General features: G+C 45.7%; 1 protein-coding gene across 6 annotated transcripts in view; it reads left to right on the forward strand.

The window, feature by feature from the left end:
- The window catches only part of RBM33 (RNA binding motif protein 33), a 1,526,085-nt gene that overhangs the window by 804,783 nt on the left and 700,078 nt on the right, over positions 1-21,224 (forward strand). For all 6 annotated transcript variants that reach the window (XR_011303311.1, XR_011303310.1, XM_069647955.1 and 3 more), the window contains one exon: positions 7,384-8,138. Coding sequence is in view for 4 of the 6 variants with exons in the window: in XM_069647955.1 (XP_069504056.1) it covers positions 7,384-8,138 (755 nt within the window). In the remaining 2 variants the exon portion in view is untranslated. The remainder of the gene's footprint in view (positions 1-7,383; positions 8,139-21,224) is intronic.

Genomic DNA, 21,224 nt, shown 5'->3' on the forward strand with positions numbered 1-21,224 from the left:
GGTTCACTACGGTGAGGTAGCTATGTGGGTTTAAGAAGGATAGCTACTAACTAAAGACTAGTCCTTACGGGCGTAACTAAGAATCACTGTGGCATCTTATGAAGCGTGAGCCCTTAATCACAGTATCACTCCACAGTAATCAGCCAGTGAGTTCTGTCTCACTTTACTGTAATGCTCTCTGGGTGTGAGTTGGTCAGTCACATATGAAATCAAGAGTGCAATCTTAAGTAGGGCACCGCCAGGTTGGAGCGTCCCGTATAGTGAGACAGGCTTATGCCTGACAGGTCAAATGGGTGCATTGCTGAACACAGAGTTAGGTTTGAGACAGGGGTGACCAAAATATTGCAATATTAAGCGCATCAGATTCGAGAGCCCTGTATAGTGGGAGAGAGGCCTACACCTAACAGATCAATGGGTGTTGTACTAAACACAGCTGTGATTGATACACAGGCGACCAACGAATGACTATACTAAACAGAACAGGATTTGAGACACAGGTGGCCAAAAGATTACAATACTAAACACAGCCAGACCTGCAAGCCCTGTATAGTGGGAGAGAGGCCCACGCCTAGCAGGTCAAATGGGTGTTGTACTATACACGGTTTGTTCAATAGTGTGATGTTGAGGAAGGCAGTAGGGGTGTTGATAATTATTATTATTAAGGTGTTTTAGCTAGGTTTGTTAAGTGGTTAGGCTTCCAGGATAGAGTAGTTGCTCTACTCCTCACCTAGACCACTCCTACCTTACTGGTTGTTGTTGGTTGACGGCTGGCTACTGGCTTCCGCTGTGCACACCTGCTGACACTTTCTGGAGCTGCTTCTGATGGAGCCGTCTTTGCCGTGGAGCCCTTAGCCAAGGGGGCCGCCGGGCAGAATGTCAAATTGATCAGAGTAAAGTGGTCTATCTTGGACATGAAGTAAGAGGAGGTGAAATAAGGCCATTGCCTAGCAAAGTACAGGCTGTACCAGACTGGGCCACCCCTACTACTCAAACCCAACTGAGAGCCTTTATAGGTCTCACAGATTACTATAGGAACTTTGAGAACTATGGGTCCATAGCTTCTCCTTGGAATGTGATGTCCTCATCCAAATTCCCCAAGAAGCTCAGGTGGAATGAGGAGTGCACTAAGACATTTGAAGGACGTATCAAACCCTTTGTCAAGCTCCAGTCTTAAGAGCTCCTGACTACAGTCAATCCTTTATTGTACAGACAGATGCTTCCAATAAAGGTAAAGTTGCAGTTCTGAGTCAGCTGGACGAGAAAGGCAGGGAACACCCAATCTGCTTCATCAGTAGAAAACTGAAGGAACCTGAGACAAGGTGGGCAACCATAGAGAAAGAATGTTTTGCATTGTGTGGTCTTTTAGACCATACTTGTATGGATCTACTTTTGTGATTCAAACAGACCACCAACCTTTGAGATGGTTAATTCAGATGGAGGGGGAGAATCCTAAATTGTTGAGATGGTCAATCAGCCTACAGGGGTTTGATTTTACCATTAACCATAGGTCATGGTGTAATCACCAAAATGCTGATGCTCTCTCCAGAAAGTATGACCGACTGGAGTAAGGAGATTGATCCAGGGGTAGATTAAATCCTTATGTACCTTTGGCTGGGGATTGGAGGCGGGCGAGTGTTGGTGAGACCCTTTTTCCCACGCTCTCATGTATTTTAATGTGAATTGTACCTTTCTTTTTGTTATGGAGTCTGACAAACTCCATAGGCATCATCTTTTACATTGTCACACACAGCATCTTCAGTGCAGTGACACAGGGAAGTCTCTCAGATTTCCCCACCTTCTCTGGGATAAAATACTGTTTCCCAGAGCAGTAAAGTGAAATCGACTTTACTTAGAATTGTAACTTGCTAGACCCAGTACACCCCCTCTTAAAATAGTGCTGGAGGGGCTACTTAGTATCCCCTTTGTCTAGCTTCTCATGTAACATTTTTTGTTACCCTTTCCTCGCTGAATGGCTGGTGGCAGTAGTTTTGTTTGAACTACCATGGTGTCTTTACCGCGGACTGCATTCGCCGCTACAGTAAAGCAACAGTGGGAGCCATCTTCGTCAAAATGGCACCCGGTCTTCTTTTTTTGCCATTTCTTTGTGGAAAGGTCCTTCTAGAGATTTTCTTTACGCGCCAAACCAGGTTTGGTCTCTTTGTTTACTTTCGACTATGGCGGGATTCAAGAGTGAAGCCCGCCTGTGGCTCCTGAGTGTGTGGGGTAGGCAGGAATTGAGGGAGGTGCCCGAAACTCCCTGTGCTTGCTCTCCTAGGAGACCCAAATGCACTCTGTGGTGATTGGCCGGCTTACTGTCTGGCCAATCAAGGACAGCCACCCTGCTGGGTGATTGACAGCTAGACTGGAATGAATGGGAGGAAACTGAATGAAAGGCGAGTCTTTTGTCTTGGAAGGCAGTCGACCACTGGACGAAGGAACCGAAGAAGAACTTGATGAGGATGCCTGCTGCAACTCCTGGACCGTTGGTTAGCCCGGTGAAGCCCTGCTGCAGTGCCGAAACGCCAAGCTCACATCCACAGAGAAGCCCCTGCAAGGACGACTTCTCGCTTTGAGTTGGTGGGACCAATCCACTCCAAAGTAAGCCACCTGGACATCCATCTCGAAGCCAGTTGAATTTCCAGAGTTGCTGCTGGAAACTGTATAGCCAGGCAGAGGAACACCAGATTGTGTGTGTTTCTTTTAAGCTGGCCTAGAAGCAGGACTGACAAAGCCTGAGCCCCCTCAACAGAGTGCCGGACCCCAGAAGCAACGAAAGTCCAACTCGACAGCCAGGAACTGTGGTGTTTCTATTTGCGGTAAACACATATAGCTGAAACACTGAACAGCCACTGAAAGTGAAGTTTGCTGGTTACAAGTTTTGACGGTTCTAGTGCATTGCAGGAGTCCCCGACGTCCTCCCTCTTGTCCCCACGACTGAGGTACAGGAACAGTGAGATCTGCAGAGCTGCACAGGAACAGAAGTCATCAGCTACATCTTTTCTTCATTTCTAAGGTACTGTAAAACAGGTCTAAGAGAACTTACCTCTTACTGTAGAGTGCTTGTAACTTCTGCAACTCACAAATCTAATCAGCTTGTGGCCCTACATTAGATTCTTCTTTTCATCAAAGACTCGTAAGAACTTGTGCAAAGACTTTTCCATTTACTTACCAGAAGTGCTTCATCCTATACAAGACTTTGCCCATCGACTCTGGCTTAGCCTATTGAATTGTATGACTCTTATTGAAGGATCCAAGAGTATTTGCCTGCTTAGGAATATTTGTGGTCTCTTGTGTTCTAATAACCTTTGCCTTTTACCAACTTCTAAAAGCATTCTAAATGCCAACAGTAAGATATTAATGTCCCCAGCACCCTAGTTATTGAAGTCACCTGTGGGTGTAGGTTGTCTGTGGGCCATCCCAAAAGGGCTTTACTGATTTAGAAACTAAGAGTGTACAGTATTGAAGTGTATTTGTGTGTTGCTATTATATTGCTCCCTTCTGAAGAAGGCTTTATAACTGACTGATAAATTAATAATTGTTTATGCAAGAAACCTTGAGTGTAAGTTTATTTGAATACCTGTAATTGTGAATCTTTGTGTAACTCCAATACTGCACATATTTACCCCTCTTGAGATGAGCCTGGCTGCTCATCACGCTACCAGCAGCGGCCTGCTCTGCTACACTATGGGACTCCTATCTGTCTATTTGATTGCCACAAACTGTACACTGACTTGTAATTCTAAAGATCTCTCCGCAGATAGCAAAAGAAAACAAAAGATTTACGCACAGCGTAGCCTGTGGCACAAATTGGCACTTGTGGGGACTTAATTTGAGCTCTACATTGAAGCCAGCAAACAGTGCATAGAAGCAAAACATACAGACCGCAGACAGACATGATGAATGCGACTGGTGTTAGGCAAGATTCTATGCAGTACCCTTTGGGCACACTACAACAACACTGACCTCCTGGCAATAGGAACCCAACCTTTGGTATAAGTTTGTACTACATAGGTTGGTAGCGTGTTGAGCAGCCAGGCTTATCTCAAGAGAGGGTCAATGTGAGATTTAGGGGAGTTGCAGAGATTCACAGTGACAAGTATTCAAATAAAATCTTACACACAAGGTTTCTTGATTAAACAATTATTTAACAGTCAGGGTAAGCCTTCTTCAGAAGGGGGCAATATAACGGTAACACAAGTACACTCCAAAATCGACACACTTAACATTTCTAAATCAGTAAGTACCCTTTTGGGATGGCATACAGACACTTCCTACACCCTCAGGTGACTTTAGTAACTAGGATACTGTGGACATTAATATACCACTGGCTGGTTTCAGAATCAGACTTAAGAGTTTGGCAAAGAAAAAAGTTATTCGAACAGAACAAGAAATCACACACACATTCTGAGGTACTTTTGGTAACCCCCAATGCAAAGTTAGTTAACCCCTTCCTGGAAGGAATAAAAAACACAATGTCAGAGGGAGGAAAAGTAATTCAGGGAGCCAGGTTAAACCAAAGTCAAGTGGGCAAAAGTCTAGGTGAGCTGAAGCACTTCTTGCAGGTAAGTAAGTCTTGCACAACGTTTTAGAAGTCTTTGTAGAAAAGAAGAATTCAAAGCAGGGCTACAAGCTGTTTAGGTTTGTGAAGGAAAGAAGCTATCAGCAACTCTAGAGAGTAACCACAACAGGTCTCGCCAACACAGAACAATTGCAGTTACACAACAAGAGGTAAGTTCTCTTAGACTGTACAGTACCTTTAGTCTGAAGAAAAAGTGCAGCAGATGACTTCAGTTCCTGTGCAACTCTGCAGATCCTATTGTTCCTGGATCTCAATCGTGGGGACACGAGGGAGGACCTCTGTGGACTCCTGCATTGCAGCCCACAGCAAACTCCAGCGCAGTCAGGCCAGAGACATCAGCACCATTCTGTGGTGGCCAAGATCTGGCTTCTCGGCATCGGCCTCAGTTTGCAGCAAATAATGGGATGAGACAGACTGATGGTAAACCAATCTTCTTGTATTAGAAAGCAAATACACACACTACAGAGATCTTATCAGTGGAGAAGCAGGAAAATACAGGACGACACGTGTCCTGGCAGTCAACACACATAGCTCTCTAGGGGCCCAGCCCTAGAGTGCCGATTATACAGCATATCCTAGGCAAACACTAATATGTTATAGCACTTTCATTATGTGGGGTGTTACCTGGCACGATATTGCAGACCTTTTGGAAAGAACTGTCGACATCTCACTTGTGACCTTGTCATTAAACATGAAACATGTGACGCAGCCCTGCAGGGACATCGTGTTGTATTATGGAAAAGGCGGCATTCACATAAACACTACGGTTATCTGCCATATATGGTGCTAATGCTATATTTGTAGAGAGGGTTTTTGGGCAAGTCTGGGGGTTCTGTGTGCAGATGGAGGTGACATTGATGGCCTGAGACCTAACTGTCTGGGAAAGCCAAATGTAGCATAGCATAGTATATCATAACATAGCATTGCATAACATAGCATTGCATAACAGCATTATAATCCTGCCACTTCAACATTGACTTGCATGTTTCAACAAGATGGGCTTTTGCCAAATGATAAAATGCACGTTAGTGCTTTAAAAAAAATGTATCAGTTCCTACTGTCAGCATGTCCTGATTAAGCATTCAACCTTGGCTAGTGTTTTATCCATGCCGACCGGGATGTATGTTTTTTGTTTATAATAATGCAAGCCCATTACTATGTGCATGCAATAGCAATACTGATAGTGGCCAGTGTAGGAGAATGCGACAAGGTTACCAGGTATACTTATACTACAGGAAGATGAAAAGATAGAAACACTTATTTCAGATGGTGGGTATGCGTTTAGAATATATGAGCTATGTCCAGGCAGGGGGATATGCTTGAGCAGACGAGGCACACCTGGGAAGCAGATTCACAGGAGCAATTGACAGATGCAGTATGGGGTAGAGCACTATCTTATCCCAAAAAAGTGTCTAGAAATGCAAAGCTCCAACTGATTCGGTTGTATGTAACACATAGGCCATACCTGACCCCGAAGAAGATTTGCTAAATTTAGCAATGCAACGGAACAGACCTGCCCAAAATGCCGAATGATGAATGTGGACTTGGTACATATGTTCTGGGCTTGTGGTAAGATTAGACAATATTGGGAAAAGATATCCCAGGACTTAGCCAGGGCAGGTATAATGCTAGAAATAGGATCTCCCACGTCCTATATGCTGGGCATTTCCACGCTCCTGAAGCAGTTAAGACATGTCAGTAAGTTTGAAGGATCTGGCATACATCCTAGCGAAACATAGGATAGCAATGGGTTGGAAAGCACACAGAGGTCCAGAGGTGCACCAGTGGTAGAGGGACCTCCAAAAATGGACACTGGCAGATAACTTAGTGTGGCAAGAGGCGTCCCGTCGGGGTCAAGAACAACAAAACGGGTACTTAGACTCATGGAAGCATATGGTGCAGGAATTGATGGCCTCAGTGCACACTCAAAGTACAATAAATGCCCTTTCACGCCTGACAGATTTATAACATATATGTAGTGCAGTTCGATGTATAATGGTTGAACAATGCAGTTGGAATTGGCTGGGTGGGGGGTGTTGGGGTAGAGGGGAGACAGACGCAATCTGTTGTATATTGACATGCTAATGTGAATAAGAGTCTGTAAATTATACTATGTTAATACATCAATAAAACTGTTTTTATAAAAAAAAGTTACCAGGTATACTTGTTTCACTTCTCTTGTGCATGGTGCATATAAAAATAAGTGTTTTCTAAACACCTCAAGCTTTTAGATTTCCAGTGAACACTAACCCCACAATGCATTCTGATAAGTTTCTGTAATGTTGCGTTCGTTTCCAATTGTGCTTGAGAAGAGAATGCTAGTCAATAGTTGTGAAATGTACCTCTGTAAATGATAACAGTAATGTTTCATATGTGGCTACAGGCTGATGTGGCCTGACTTGGAGTTTCGAGCTGTTTGTTTTCTAAGCGTTTCATGCAGGTAGTTCCATGGGCCCAAAGGTCATCTCGCTGCCAACCTTGGACTCCCAATGTGGGACTTTGTCACAGGAAACAATTAACCAATTTTGCTAACCTGTAACTCCTCCATGTATGAAGAACTGTAACCGAGAAGGACATTTGATACCAGATTACAAATGGGGCTTTACATATGGCCTTTTCTCATTGAATGTACTTTGTGCAGCCAACATAGAACACAGTGAAACAAGAAAAACTGCAGCTTGTTAGCCAAGTTATCACAAATCAGATCCCACAATTGTATGATCTTGGATTACAATTCTTAATTGTTTTCAGCACAATATATTGTTTTGTTGTTTTCTTGATGTCAATGTTTTTGTGTTTTACAGATCCGCGCTTACCAAATCATCATGTGTTTGACCAGCGAAGCCCTCCTCCTCCGCATCCTCCTCCTCTTCTGAACAGCAATCATGCTATGCCAAACCAGGGTGGATTGTCTTTTAGTCCAGCTGGAACAGGATTTAACCCTCCAGGGCAGCAGTCTGGATTTAATCTACAGGGCCAACAACCAGGCTTTGGTCAGCAGGGACAGCCAACTGTATATAATCCACCAGGGCAGCAGACTGGCTTTAACCAGCATGGACCACCACCCAGGTTTAATCCACAGGGCCAACCGCCAATGTTTAATCAGGGTCATCAACAAATGTTTAATCAGCCTGGACAGCAACCTGTGTTTAATCAGCAGGGACAACAGCTAGCGTTTTCTCCACAAGGACAACAGTCTGGGTTTAATCAAGTTCAGCCACCTGGCTTTAATCCACAGGGGCAGCCGTGTGTGTTTAATCAGCAAGGGCAACAGTCTGGCTTTAATCAGCACGGTCCACAGCCTGGTTATAATCCGCATGGGCCACAATCTGGGTTTAATCAGGCAGGGCAGCAGTCTGGGTACAGTCACCAAGGATCACAGCCTGGCTTTCCCAGGGATAGATCTGTACGACCTAATATGCAGACCCCCGGTCCTGTGGGTTTACTTCATTATAACCAGCAAGCAGCAGGAAATGGAAGACCTTACATTCCTCCCAGACAGCAGTTTACACCGGGTCCTGGACAGCCTTTCATATCACACGCTCAGACTAACGTGCAGGTAAGATATGATCAGTTATTCAGTTTTGCATTAAGGCTGTTGCTTAATTCTTTTTCTTAAATGGCTCAACCAGCAATAGAACATTGATCAGGTAAGCTGATATTGTTTTGTAAAGCTGGTTGGAAAACTGTTCACGCACAGCCACTCTGAGATTGGGAGAGAATTCTAGAAATGTTCTAAAATGCCGTCATTTAAGGCTGCCAGCAGCCATAGGTTCAAAAGTAGAAGTATTCATACTTGTAGTTACAGATTGCAGCTGCAGTACAGGCCTCAGCAGATTAGTAGTAGCACAAGACATAAAGAAGTTAAACAGATGTCTGCCAGAACACACTCTCTCAGCCAGTCTCTCTCCATACGTCCTAAATCTAATATTCTGCAGCTCAGTCACACAGCAATCCACGCTCTGAGCTCTCATGACATCATGCATATAGGCAAGGAAAACTGTAGACAGAAGGCACATCACAAAACCAACTTCCAAACTTGACATTGGGAAATAGTTTACAATTGTATAAACCGATTAGAGAGGTGGAACTTAAATCTGTATATCACAGCCTATAGAGACACATTTAGTATGCGCTTATCCCCTGAACTACTTCATGCATATAATAATGCCAAGCGTAAGATAAACACTTGTAAGCGTCCTACAAAACCGAACAAAGATGCATACAACTGTATATGCTACAGCCTACTATCCAGGATTTATATAGAACACATTTTGCAAAACACAGCAACCAGGATACAGAAAATCACATGCAAGTTAATCCATCCCTAACAAATATCATATTTAGTCTTAGTAGGTATTAGGTAAGATTGTATGCAGTACCCTTCGGGTGTACTACAACAACCCTACCTCCTGGCAATAGGAACCCAACCATTGGTATAAGTCTGTACTACACAGGCTAGTAGCATGATTGAGCAGCTAGGCTTATCTCGAGGGGTCAATGTGAGCTGTAGGGGAGTTACAGAGATTCACAGTGACAAGTATTCAAATAAACACTTACGCACAAGGTTTCTTGAATAAACACTCAAATACACTTCAAAGATACACTCTTAATATTTCTAAATCCGTAAGTACCCTTTTGGGATGGCCCACAGACACTATCTATACCCTCAGGTGACTTCAATAGTTAGGGTGCTGAGGACCTTAATATATCACTGTTGCATTTAGAATCAGATTTAAGAGTTTGTCAAAGAGAAAGGTTATTATGACACAACAAGAGATCCCACAAATATTTCTCAAAGCAGGTAAGTACTTTTGTAAACTCCCCAATGCAAAGTTAGTTAACCCTTTCCTCGAAGGAAGACCAAACACATTCACAGAGGGAAGAAGAGTCATACAGGGAGCCAGGCTAAGTCAGTCAATTTGAGCCAAAGTCTAGGTGAAACTGAAGCACTTCTCAGAGGTAGGTAAAAGTCTTGCACAATGTTTTAAAAATCTTTGTAGATAGAAGAATTCAAAGTAGGGCCACAAGCTGTTTAGACTTGTGAGGTATAGAACCTTTCGGAAGCTCTACAGAGCAACCACGACAAGTCTCACCAACAGAGAACAAGTGCATTAACACAAGAAGAGCGAAGTTCTTAGACTGTACAGTACCTTTAGGTTGAAGAAAAGTGCAGCAGATGACTTCTGTTCCTGTGCAGCTCTGCAGATCCTGGTGTTCCTGGGCCTCAGTCTTGGGGACAAGGGGAGGACTTCTGGGGACTCCTGCACTGCATTTGGATGGTCACCGACCGCAACAGTCAATCTTCAAACAAGTGGCACTTCAGTGTCTCAGCTTCCACAAATAGCAACACCGCGGTTCCTGGCTGTCGAGATGGGCTTTCCTTGCATCAGGGGTCCAGCACTCTGTTGAGGTGGCTCAGGCTCGGTCAGTCGTGCTTCCTGGAAGTCCGGAGGATCTTCCTGGAGCTCTTGGCCAGCTTAAAAGCAATGCACACAATCTGGTGTTCCTCTCCCTGGCTATTTGGTTCCAGCAGCAACTGCAGTGGAATTTCAACCAGCTCTGAGAGGATGTCCGGGTAGCTTACTTTGGAGTTGATTGGTCCCACCAACTCAAGGGGAGAATTCGTCCTTGCAGAGCTTCTCTAGTCGATATGAAATTAGAGATTCAGCACAGCAGCAGGGCTCCACCAGGTAAACCAATGGTCCAGGAGTTGCAGCAGGCGTCTTCAAGTTGTTCTTCGGTTCCTTCATCCAGTGGTTTGCTGCCTTCCAAGCCAAAAAGCCTTGCCTTTTTTATGCAGCTTTCTCTCATTCATTCCAGCCTAGCTGTCTGTCACCAGCAGGGTGGCTGTCCTTGCCGGACAGTCAGCCGGCCAATCATCACATAGTGCATTTGGTTCTCGTAGGAGACTAAGCACATGGAGTTTCCGGCACCTCCCTCACTTCCTGCCCCCACCAGACACCCTGGAGCCAGAGGCGGGCTTAACTCGTGAATCCCGCCAAATGCAAACGGACAAAGGGACGAAACCTAGAAATGGCGAAAAAAGACGACCAGGGCCATTTTGACAAAAATGGCTCCCTTGGGTTCTTTACCATGGTAGTTAAAACAAAACCACTGCCACCAGACATTCAGTGAGGAAAGGATAACATAAAAATGTTACATGAGAAGCTAGACAAAGGGGATACTAAGTAACCCCTCCAGCAGCCTTTTGTAAGATAGTACGTGCTGGGTCTAGAAAGTTACAATTGTAAATAGTCAATTTCACTTTACTGCTCTTGGAAACAGTTGTTTATCCCAGAGAAGGGATTTAAACCTTGGGGAAATCTGGGAGACTTCCCTGGGCCACTGCACTGAAGGTGCTGTGGGACACAATGTTTCTTTTGGTTGTGGAGTCTGACCAACTCCATAGGCATCACCGTTTACAGAGTTCAAAAATCACATTAGAATAAGTGAGAGAGTGGGGAAAATAGCTCTCACTCTCTCCAGGTAAAAAAATCAAGTCCTCAAAATCCAGCAAAGTTACTGTGGTGTCTCTAAGGTATTGAGGAATTGGCACATTTCTGAGAATTCTCCCTAACAGTAGGCTTATATTTGCTGAATATTTTTGGAGATTGAGGAAACTGTGGCAGTGGCTTCTCTAAATACTAAACTGTGTCACTTAAACTGACAATACAAAGACAAAGTACATGCCAACATGATCTAGATAAATTAACAAAACTGTGTGAGCCACTCTACTGAGAACAAACTTGCCAAATCTGTTCTATGTGAAAGTTCCGGGAGCGGCTTGTCCATAATATGCAATGTAGTGCTAATCCACCGCCCATGAAGGACAAGCCAAAGCCAGCCCAATTAAAACCTTTACCCTCTCTCAGCTGCAGCGTGCAGCTGGGGTAGCACCCCTTGGGCTGCTTGTGCTCTGGAGAAATGATTCCCTTCAGCTGGAATATCCCAGCTGCACATGCCAAATCAACCATGCAAGGCAGGGGCATTTTGCTTCCATTGCCCATGCTGGCTGGTGTACTGCACCCTCGAAATTGGCTGGGTCCGCTGCTATGGGTTAAGAGGGCCTGAGCTTCGGTTTCCTCCCACTCCAGGTCACCCTGCGACCCTACAGTAACCAGGACTCATTGAGAGGTGCTTAGCACCTGCCCCCGCTTCCTGCCTGAAGGGTCTGCAGGGTGGGACTACCGGAGAAGTGGTGTGAGCAAAGATTTGGAGATTAGCCAACGGGTAGGTAAGCATTTTAATCATTCGAACAAACTGTATGCATGTGTGCTTGTATGTTGGTGATTGTGTGTTGTGGGTGTGTGCATGCTGGGGTTAGGTGAATGATTGCTGGTGAATGTGTGAGAGAATGAATGCAGGTGATTGGTCTATGTGCGAGATGAGCAAATGTATGCTTATGAATGTGTGTGTCAATGGAAGGTGTAGGGTGCTAGTCAAGTGTGCATTGATTGGAAAAGTGGATTCTAAGGACCAGTGCTTTTGTACACATACATTCAGAAGGGGCTGCCCACCTTGAAGGACTTAAACAGACCCAGGCTGCAAAGCCGCTTTGAAGCGCAGCCAGACTTGCTGATGGGGCTGTGAAAGAGGAAACGAAGCCCAGCGATTGAGTGTTGCCCCTGTTAAAGACCTTCATGTCTGAGACTGTGTTTCTTTCTTTTAATGACATTCGAGTGGATTGTGTCCTCCAACGTATTCCTCATCTTAGATGTATTCCATTCAGCTTTAGGTGCGTCAGAAACCTTTTCAGCAGAGGACGCCGTGCGTCGATGTCGTCAAGTCAATGGTCCCTCGAAGGCCTCCGTCGAGGGTGACGTCATCGGATATATAAGTAGCACGCGCGGCATCCGTTGGCCTCAGTTCTGTTTTTCTGCGGTACACGTTGCTTCGGAGATTTGGCGCGCCTAGAGTTCTGTGAAAGTGAGAATATTACTACAATATACGATATGTCCTCGTCATCGACGCTGACTACGACCCCGAGATCGGTTTTCAAAAAGTGCAAATAGTGCGGTTCGAAAATGTCTATCATAGACCCGCACTGAGAATGTGTGTGGCAGGGGTGGGGTTGCCGGGGTGGGGGCACGACATGGAGGCCTTTACGAAGTGTCAGGCGATGATGGGGAAGGCCTTGCGAGAGAGGAGGGGAAAACTACAGGTAGGTCGTAAATCTGACCGCCAAGCCTCTAGCCGAGGTCCCGTGAGAAGTCTCCTCGACACGAAAGGCATCGGTCCAGGTCCCGAAGCGATTCCAATCGCTCGTCGTCTTCGACCAAAATATCAAAGAAAAGGTGCCACAGGTCCCCCTCCACCTCCTTCTCGGACGAATCCCCAAAAAGGATGAAATGCCCCACGAAACTTTCATCCTCCGAAGAGTGGGAAGCATTCAGAGTCAAAATGATGGAGGTGTTCGAAAAAGTGACGCCTCGGTCCGCGCCTTCTACGGAAGCCGGCCAGGAACGTCATCGCTCCGACACTCGCGCACGCCCTCGAGCCCGGGTGATCGAAAAAGGAAGGATAGAGAACCTTCCAGGACGCCGAGTGAGAAAGGCCGCTCGAGTCATGTCGACCGCTCGAGGTCGCTGACGCCATCCGAAGCCCAGTTCACCTCGAAGGGCAAATCTTCGAAGAGCGCCTTGATGCCCTCGAAGCCGGCTCCGTCTTACGTCAACGCCATCGACGTCTTTGTCGTCGACCCCAAAACCCTCTGCGCCAAAGGCTCCAGTTCAGCCAAGTCAGCCAGGGAAAGGGAAAGAGAAGGCTACAAAGCCTGTAATACCTTCAGGGCCCATTAACACACCCCCCCTACATCCCCCAGAAAAGGTGTTCAAACCTCTTCCTAGGAAGGAATTTTTCAAGTCCCTGCCCTCAATTTTTGAGGAACAGGAGATATCTGATGATGAGAGTGTACCCTTTTGTCTGGAATATGGCACCACAAATGTCCCAGAATGCCTTATTTCAGAAGAAAGCAGGATGAGGGAACTGGTGGAATCCTTACACAATGCAAGTGGCATTGACACATCTCCTGAAACTGACTTTGGCAGGCCAGAACCAGGAGAGCATGCCAGTCCATCATACCGTCAACTAATGACAAAGGTGGTAGATTATTTAGGATGGACGAGACCACCAACCCAATTCATCCAGGATGATTTGACAGATATATTGGACCATGGTCCCACCGAAGACCCAATCCTACCCTTTCACATAGCCTTACGAATTAGGGTGGCCAAAAATTGGGAGACTCCGGATTCTATTCCTCCAGTGAATAAATCCCTCACCTCAAAATAAAGCCCTGCCAGTAGCGGCCCGGCCATCTATCTAAACATCCTACTCCCGAGAGTCTGGTGAGACAGGCAACCACAGCTTCAAACAAAATGGCGTACCCTTCTATCAGACAAGGACGATAAGCGTGTGGATGGCTGGGCACGAAAGGTATTTTCAGCTGGGAGTATGGCGTTAAAATCAGCCAACTCTACATGTGCCTTGGCAAAGTTTTCGTACACTCTGTGGTAGTGCATTGCAATGGCGGCAAAGCAAATACCAGAAGGGGACGAAAGGGAAGGATTCCTAGCCATCGTTAGAGATGGAAAGGAGGCCATGCAGGAATCCCTTCAATCTGGACTGGACACTGCAGACAGTGTGAGCAGGTCCATGGGGACTAGCACGGTAATGCGCAGATTTGCATGGTTACGGAAGTCTGGTTTTGCACCACACGAACAAATGCCTTCTGAACATGCCCTTTGACGGGTCTCACCTTTTTGGCAGCAAGGCTGACCAGAGCCTTGAGAGGTTGCAGACCTCAAAAGCAGCTGCCAAGTCTTGAGGAGCTGCTATTAGACAACCTCAGTCTTTTCGTGCATCAGGACAATCTTGGAGGGGATGATCCTATTTTTACTATTCCTCATATGGAAAGGCAAAAGGATTGCCCAGTCAAAGGGGCCAGAAAAAGGCCACTCATGGTGGACGAGGAAACGTTCAAAGCCAACTCCAGCTGCAGCCTCTTTGCCATCAGTGGCCGCAGCAACCGCCACAAAACTGCTTTGAGGACTTGCATCACAAGACACCTGTGGGAGGCAGGCTGTCACAGCATCTGCAAGAATGGCAAGCTATTACTTCAGATGTTTGGGCTCTAGAAATAAAAGCCCAAGGTTACTTCCTTCCTTTTCTAATGCAACCTCAAAACAATCCACCAGGGAGACACCATTTGAAGTTTTCAGACCCGCTCCTCCTACAGCAGGAAGTTCTAACCCTGCTGGAGAAAGGTGCTATAGAGCCAGTACCTGTAGCAGAGAGGAACAAGGGATGGTACTCCCTGTATTTTTTGATTCCCAAAAAGGACGGAGGACTGAGACCCATCTTGGACTTTAGAAACTTTCACAAGTTCCTCAGGAAGGACAAGTTCAAGATGGTCACTCTTTCTCAGATCCTTCAGGCCCTTCAACGCCAGGATTGGTTGGTGTCATTGGACCTCCAGGATGCTTATTTTCATGTGCCGATTCATCTCAAGCACAGAAAATACCTGAGGTTCGTAGTTGGCGAATCACACTATCAGTTTTGAGTCCTGCCATTCGGATTGACCTCCGCCCTGAGGGTCTTCACCAAGTTAATGGTAGTGGTGGCAGCGTACCTCAGGAGAGGGGGAATTCACGTCCACCCCTACCTGGACGATTGGTTGATCAGGGCACGTTCTGCCAAACAGGCTCTGGATCATCTGAAAGTCACCTGCCACTTCCTTCACAAACTGGGCTTCTCCCTCAATTTCAAGAAGTCACAAATGACACCTTCCAAACTGCTCCAGTACATAGGGGCTGTATTAGACACATCCGTGTGAAAGAGCTCTCCTCCCAAGTTGAGGGCGCAAAACATTCTTCAGATGGTTTCCAAAATGCCCAAAATCTCCAGGCCTACGACTTCTTAAGGTTGCTTGGCCTCATGGCATCCTGCATCTTCCTAGTGCCAGAGGCACGCCCGAGGATGAGATCCCTTCAATGGGCTCTAAAGACTCAATGGTCCCAGTTCTCAGGTCAAATGACTGATTTTCTTCAGATTCCGAACAAGGTTCGGCAGGATCTTCTGTGGTGGACTTGCACAGAGAATATCCTAAAAGGAGAACAGTTTTGGCAGCCATGGCCGGAGATTACAGTAGTGATGACGCCTCACTAATTGGGGGGGGGGGGGAGCTCATGCCAACTATCTGAAAATCAACGGTCGCTAGTCTCCATCGGAGTCCAAACTAGATATCAACCTTTTAGAGCTGAGAGCAATCAGACTAGCGCTGACAGTTTTTTTTTTTTACCATCTATCAGAGGAAAAAATGTCTTGATAATGACAGACAACACAGTGGCCATGCATTATCTAAACAAAAGAGGTGGTGTAGGGTCACTACCTCTGTGCAGAGAGGCAATGCACCTCTGTGCAGAGAGGCAATGCACCTCTGGTATTGGGCAATTCAAGAAGGAATCTCCTAACGGCAGGTCCTCTATCCGGGGAGGAGAATATGACGGCAGATGCTCTGAGCAGGCAGAGCACGGTGTCCCAGTAATGGGAACTGGCTCAGGAAGTCATCCAAGAGATCTTCACCCTTTGGGGAAACCCTCAAGTAGACCTGTTTGCGACCGGAATCAGCTGCAAGTGCGAAAGGTATTGCTCAAGGCAATTTCCCCCGAGAGGAGCCCTAGGGGACACGTTTGTGATGGAGTGGAATTTCCCACTATTGTACGCGTTCCCTCCGTTTCCAGTAATTCCGCAGGTCATCAGGAGACTGAGACGGTTCGGAAACCGCATGATCCTAATTGCCCCGGATTGGGCCAGGAGAACCCGGATCTTCTAGACCTGTCAATCTGTCCTCCGGTACGTCTTCCTCAGAGAGAGGACCTTCTCTCTCAAATGGAGGTTCATGTTCTCCATCCAGAGTTCAAAATTCTTAACCTTCACGCTTGGTATCTGAAATGCTGAGATACAAGGATGGGACCTTCCAGATGACGTCTTGGAGGTGTTGCTTTCGGCAAGAAGGCCAGCATCAAAATCGCTATACCGTTGCCGTTGGAAAAGGTTTTGCAACTGGTGCAGAGAAAAGAATGTCAATCCTTTTCTATGGTCTATTCCGGAAGTACTGTCCTTCCTCTTGTCCCTAGCACATAGAGGTCTAAATGTTGGGAACATTAAGGGTTATCTTGCAGCGCTTTCCATCTTCAAGCGCTTGTCGGAAGAATGCTCCTATTTCAAAATCCTACTATTCTTAAAAGGACTCACTAAAGTGTTTCCTCCTTACCCATTCCAAGTGCCAATTTAGGATCTTAATCTGGTTCTAAAATTCTTAATGTGTGCTCCTTTTGAACCCTTGCACACTTGTCCATTAAGATTACTGACATGGAAAACTGCTTTCATAGTGGCTTTAGCATCTGCAAGAAGAGTGAGCGAATTGCAGGCACAGTCTTCTGGGCCACCCTATACTGTGTTCCATAGGGACAGGGTTGAATTAAGGGTTACACCCTCATTTCTACCTAAAGTTGTCTGATTTTCATTTAAATCAGAAAATTGTTGTACCTGCATTCTCTACCCTCTACCTCGTCCTAGTAAGGAGGAGGAAAGATTGCACACGTTGGACCCGAGAAGAGCTCTATCCTTTTAGATCTCTAGGCTTTCTAAGCTTAGAGTGGATAATCAACTGTTCATTGGCTACACCGGAAGGAAATTGGGTAAATCGGTGTCAAAACAAACCATATCACGTTGGATTGTGCTTTTCATTTCAGAAAGCTACAGATTAGCAGACAAAGACCCACCGGAACGTTTAAGGGCTCATACCACCAGAGGCATTGCCTCTTCGACAGCCCTTCAAAGAAGTGTTCCCATAAGATCCATTTGTGAAGCAGCAACTTGGTCTTCACTGCATACTTTTTCAAAATTCTATAGTCTGGATGCTTCCCAGTCTAAGGAGTTACATTTTGTTAAAGCAGTACTATATTCAGGCATTTAATGGTATAAAAAAATCTACCCCCTCCGCCAAAGAAATTGTCCATACTGCTTTGAGAGTCTATCTAAGATGAGGAATATGTTAGAGGACACAATCCACTCCAAGAACAAGTTACTTACCAACTGGTAACGTTCTTTCGATTGGATGTTCCTCCAACGTATTCCTCATCGCTCTCCCAGCCTACCCCTCTGTAGATTTTTCCCGGTTATTGCCACTTCAACTCTCTCAAGGCTGATGCCCAACTACCAGCACAATCTAAACAGTACATCAAAAGTGAAGGGGAAAAACAGAACTGAGGCCAACGGGCGCCGCACGTGCTACTTGTATACCCGATGACATCACCCTCGACTGAGGCCTTCAAGGGACCATCGAATGGACGACATCGACGCATGGTGCCCTCTGCCAAAAAAAAATTCCGAAGCAGCTAAAACTGGATGGAATACATCTAAAATGAGGAATACGTTGAAGGAACATCCAATCGAAAGAACGTTACCAGTTGGTAAGTAACTTGTTCTTCTAAGCTGTTGTGTTAAAATTAACTATAGAGTTGCGTGTATTCTGACACTTGTATTCCCGCTCCTCCCTACAGAGGTGTGATTATCCATTTCATAGCCATCTCGAGCGCGGCTTCTGTGACGGAACACTAACTGGCTGCATGGAAAACAGTAACTCTGGAAAAAAGCACAGGACGATCATGAAAGTATTCATCTTTCACTTGTTTGTGTATGCTATGTTAGTGTTATGCAAGATTGTAAGTAGTACCCTTTGGGTGCACTACAACAACTCTGACCTCCTGGCAATAGGAGCCCAACCTTTGGTATAAGTCACAGGTTGGTAGCGTGTTAAGCAGCCAGGCTTATCTCAAGAGGGGTCAATGTGAGCTGTAGAGGAATTGCACAGAAATTCAGAATGAAAATTATTCAAATAAACTCTTACACAGAAGATTTCTTGAATGAACCATTATTCATTTATCAGAGAGTAAACCTTCTTAAGAAGGGAGCAATATAAAAGCAACACACAAAGACACTCCAAAACTACACACTTAGTTTCTAAATCAGTAAAGACCCTTCTGGGATGTCCCACAGTCACAACCTACACCCTCAGGTGACTTCAATAGCTAGGGTTACTGGGGACATTAATATCTTACTGTTACATTTAGAGTACTCTTAGAACTTGGTCAAAGGAAAAGGTTATTAGAACAAACAAGAGACCACAATTTTTCTTATGCAGGCACATACCTTTGGATCCCCTAAGTAGAGTCATTTAGTATAACCGGTTAAGCCAAAGTCAATGGGCTGAAGCACTTTTGGTAGGTAAGTAGAAAAGTCTTTGCACAATGTTTTAGAAGTCTTTGAAGAAAAAAAGAATCCATGTAGGGCCACAAGCTTTTTAGGTTTGTGAGTCGTAGAAGATGCAAGCACCTCTACAATAAGAGAGTTCTTTCAGTCTTTTACAGTACCTTTTGAATTGAAGAAAAAGTGCATCAGATGACTTCTATTCCTGTGCAGCTCTGCAGAGCTCACTGTTCCTGGTCCTCAGCCATGGGGACAAGAGGGAGGACTTCTGGGGACTCCTGCACTGCAATGGGACGGTCACCGCTCGAAACTGGCAATCTTCAAACAAGTGGCACTTCGGTGTCTCTGCTCCTCGCTTCTACCACAAATAGCAAAACCGCGGTTCCTGTTCGAGATGGACTTTCTTTGCTTCTGGGGTCCCGCACTCTGAGGGGGCTCAAGCTCAGTCAGTCCTGCTTCCTGGGAGTCCGGAGGATCTTCCTGGAGCTCTTGGCCAACTTAAACACAACACACACAATCTGGTGTTCCTCTCCATGGTTATTCGGGTTCCAGCAGCAACTCTGGAAATTCAACCAGCTCCGAGAAGATGTCCAGGTGGCTTACTTTGGAGTTGATTTGGTCCCACCAACTCAAAGGGAGAAGTCCCTGCAGGGGCTTCTCTGTCGATACAAATTTGGAGTTTCAACACAGCAGCAGGGCTTCACCGGGCAAACCAACGGTCCAGAAGTTGCAGCAGGCGTCCTCTTCAAGTTCTTCCTCGGTTCCTTCATCCATTGGTCGACTCTTGGCATCCAAGTCAACAGCCTCACCTTTTATTCAGGTTTCTCCCATTCATTCCAGCCTGTCAGTCACCCAGCAGGATGGCTGTCCTTGCCGGACAGTGAGCCGGCCAATCACTAAAGAGTGCATTTGGGTTTCCTGCCCACTCCAGACACCCTGGAGCCGGAGGCAGGCTTCACACGTGAATCCTGGCAAAGGGACCAAACCTGGTTTGGCGCGCAGAATAAATCTCAAGAAGGACTGTTCTACAAAGAAATGGCGAAAAAAGATTGTGGCCATTTTGACAAAAATGGCACCCTTGGGTGCTTTACTGTAGCTGCAAACACAGCCCCTGGTAAATGAACACCACGGTAGTTAAAACGAAACCACTGCCACCAGACATTCAGTGAGGAAAGGATAACATAAAAATGTTACATGAGAAGCTAGACAAAGGGGATACTAAGTAACCCCTCCAGCACCCTACTGTAAGATAGTGTGTGCTGAGTCTAGAAAGTTACAAATGTAAGTAAAGTCAATTTCACTTTACTGCTCTGGGAAACAGTTGATCCCAGAGAAGGTATTTAAACCTTTGGGAAATCTGGGAGACTTCCCTATGCCACTGCACTGAAGGTGCTGTGTGACACAATGTAATAGATGATGCCTGTGCAGTTTGTCAGGCTCCATAACCTACAGAGTTCAAAAATCACATTAAAACACATGAGAGAGTGGGTAAAAGGGTCTCACTCTGCAGGTTAGAAAAATCAAGCCCTCAAACTCCAGCAAATTTGCTGGGGTTCTCTAACGTGGAGGGAATTGGCACATTCTCCCTAACATCAGACAGGCAGGAGATATGGGATTCCTTACAGGGACCCCGGTTAGAACAAGGAAGGAGAACTGTACTGAATCATCTGGGGCTGGAATGGCCCCAAATAAAACAGGAAGTCCCTTTTAAAGGGAAGGTGGGGCCAAAGCATGCCAATATTGGAGGGACACTGAAGGCTGGAAATTCAAATGGAGTAAAAACGGGGCACTCAAATAAGACAGTGGGAATTAAGAGTATAGAGGTCGTAGATCTTAAAAAGATGGGAAATCTTATGGGGAGATTTCCGTTTTATGCTTAGTCCTCACCTAGTGAGACCCTCTGCACTTTTTGCTGTACTTCTGGACCTCGGGACCTTTTCCTTGTTCTCCTGAATGAGGGGAGCCTCCCCCTCTCCCCCCTCATTCATTCTTACTGCTCTATGCACACTTTTGTTTTACTTAATTTGTATGGAATCTGCTTTCCTCCATATCTCTTAAAGGAATCAGTGTTTACACTTTTGCAGCACACAGCACCCTCTGTGCAGTGTTGCTGGGGACTCTTTGGGTCATCCTTTCGTGCTCTCTCATTTTCCCTAAGAACTACAGTTCTTAAGGCAAGAGGGATACGTTGTATCGTTCCTAAAAGTTTAACTTATGAGAGATTAGCACACACCACTTTAAGTGGAGTGCTAAGGGGATACATAACATACCCTTCTCTCTGCTCCTGTGACATTTTGGTCGGTCACAGTGTCAACTCTAAAGTTATGACTGGTGGCAGTGGATGTGTACTACCAACGTTAGTGCTATTATC

The sequence above is a fragment of the Ambystoma mexicanum genome, chromosome 2q (genome assembly GCF_040938575.1).
Source record: "Ambystoma mexicanum isolate Mex_15411 chromosome 2q, UKY_AmexF1_1, whole genome shotgun sequence".
Taxonomy (NCBI): domain Eukaryota; kingdom Metazoa; phylum Chordata; class Amphibia; order Caudata; family Ambystomatidae; genus Ambystoma; species Ambystoma mexicanum.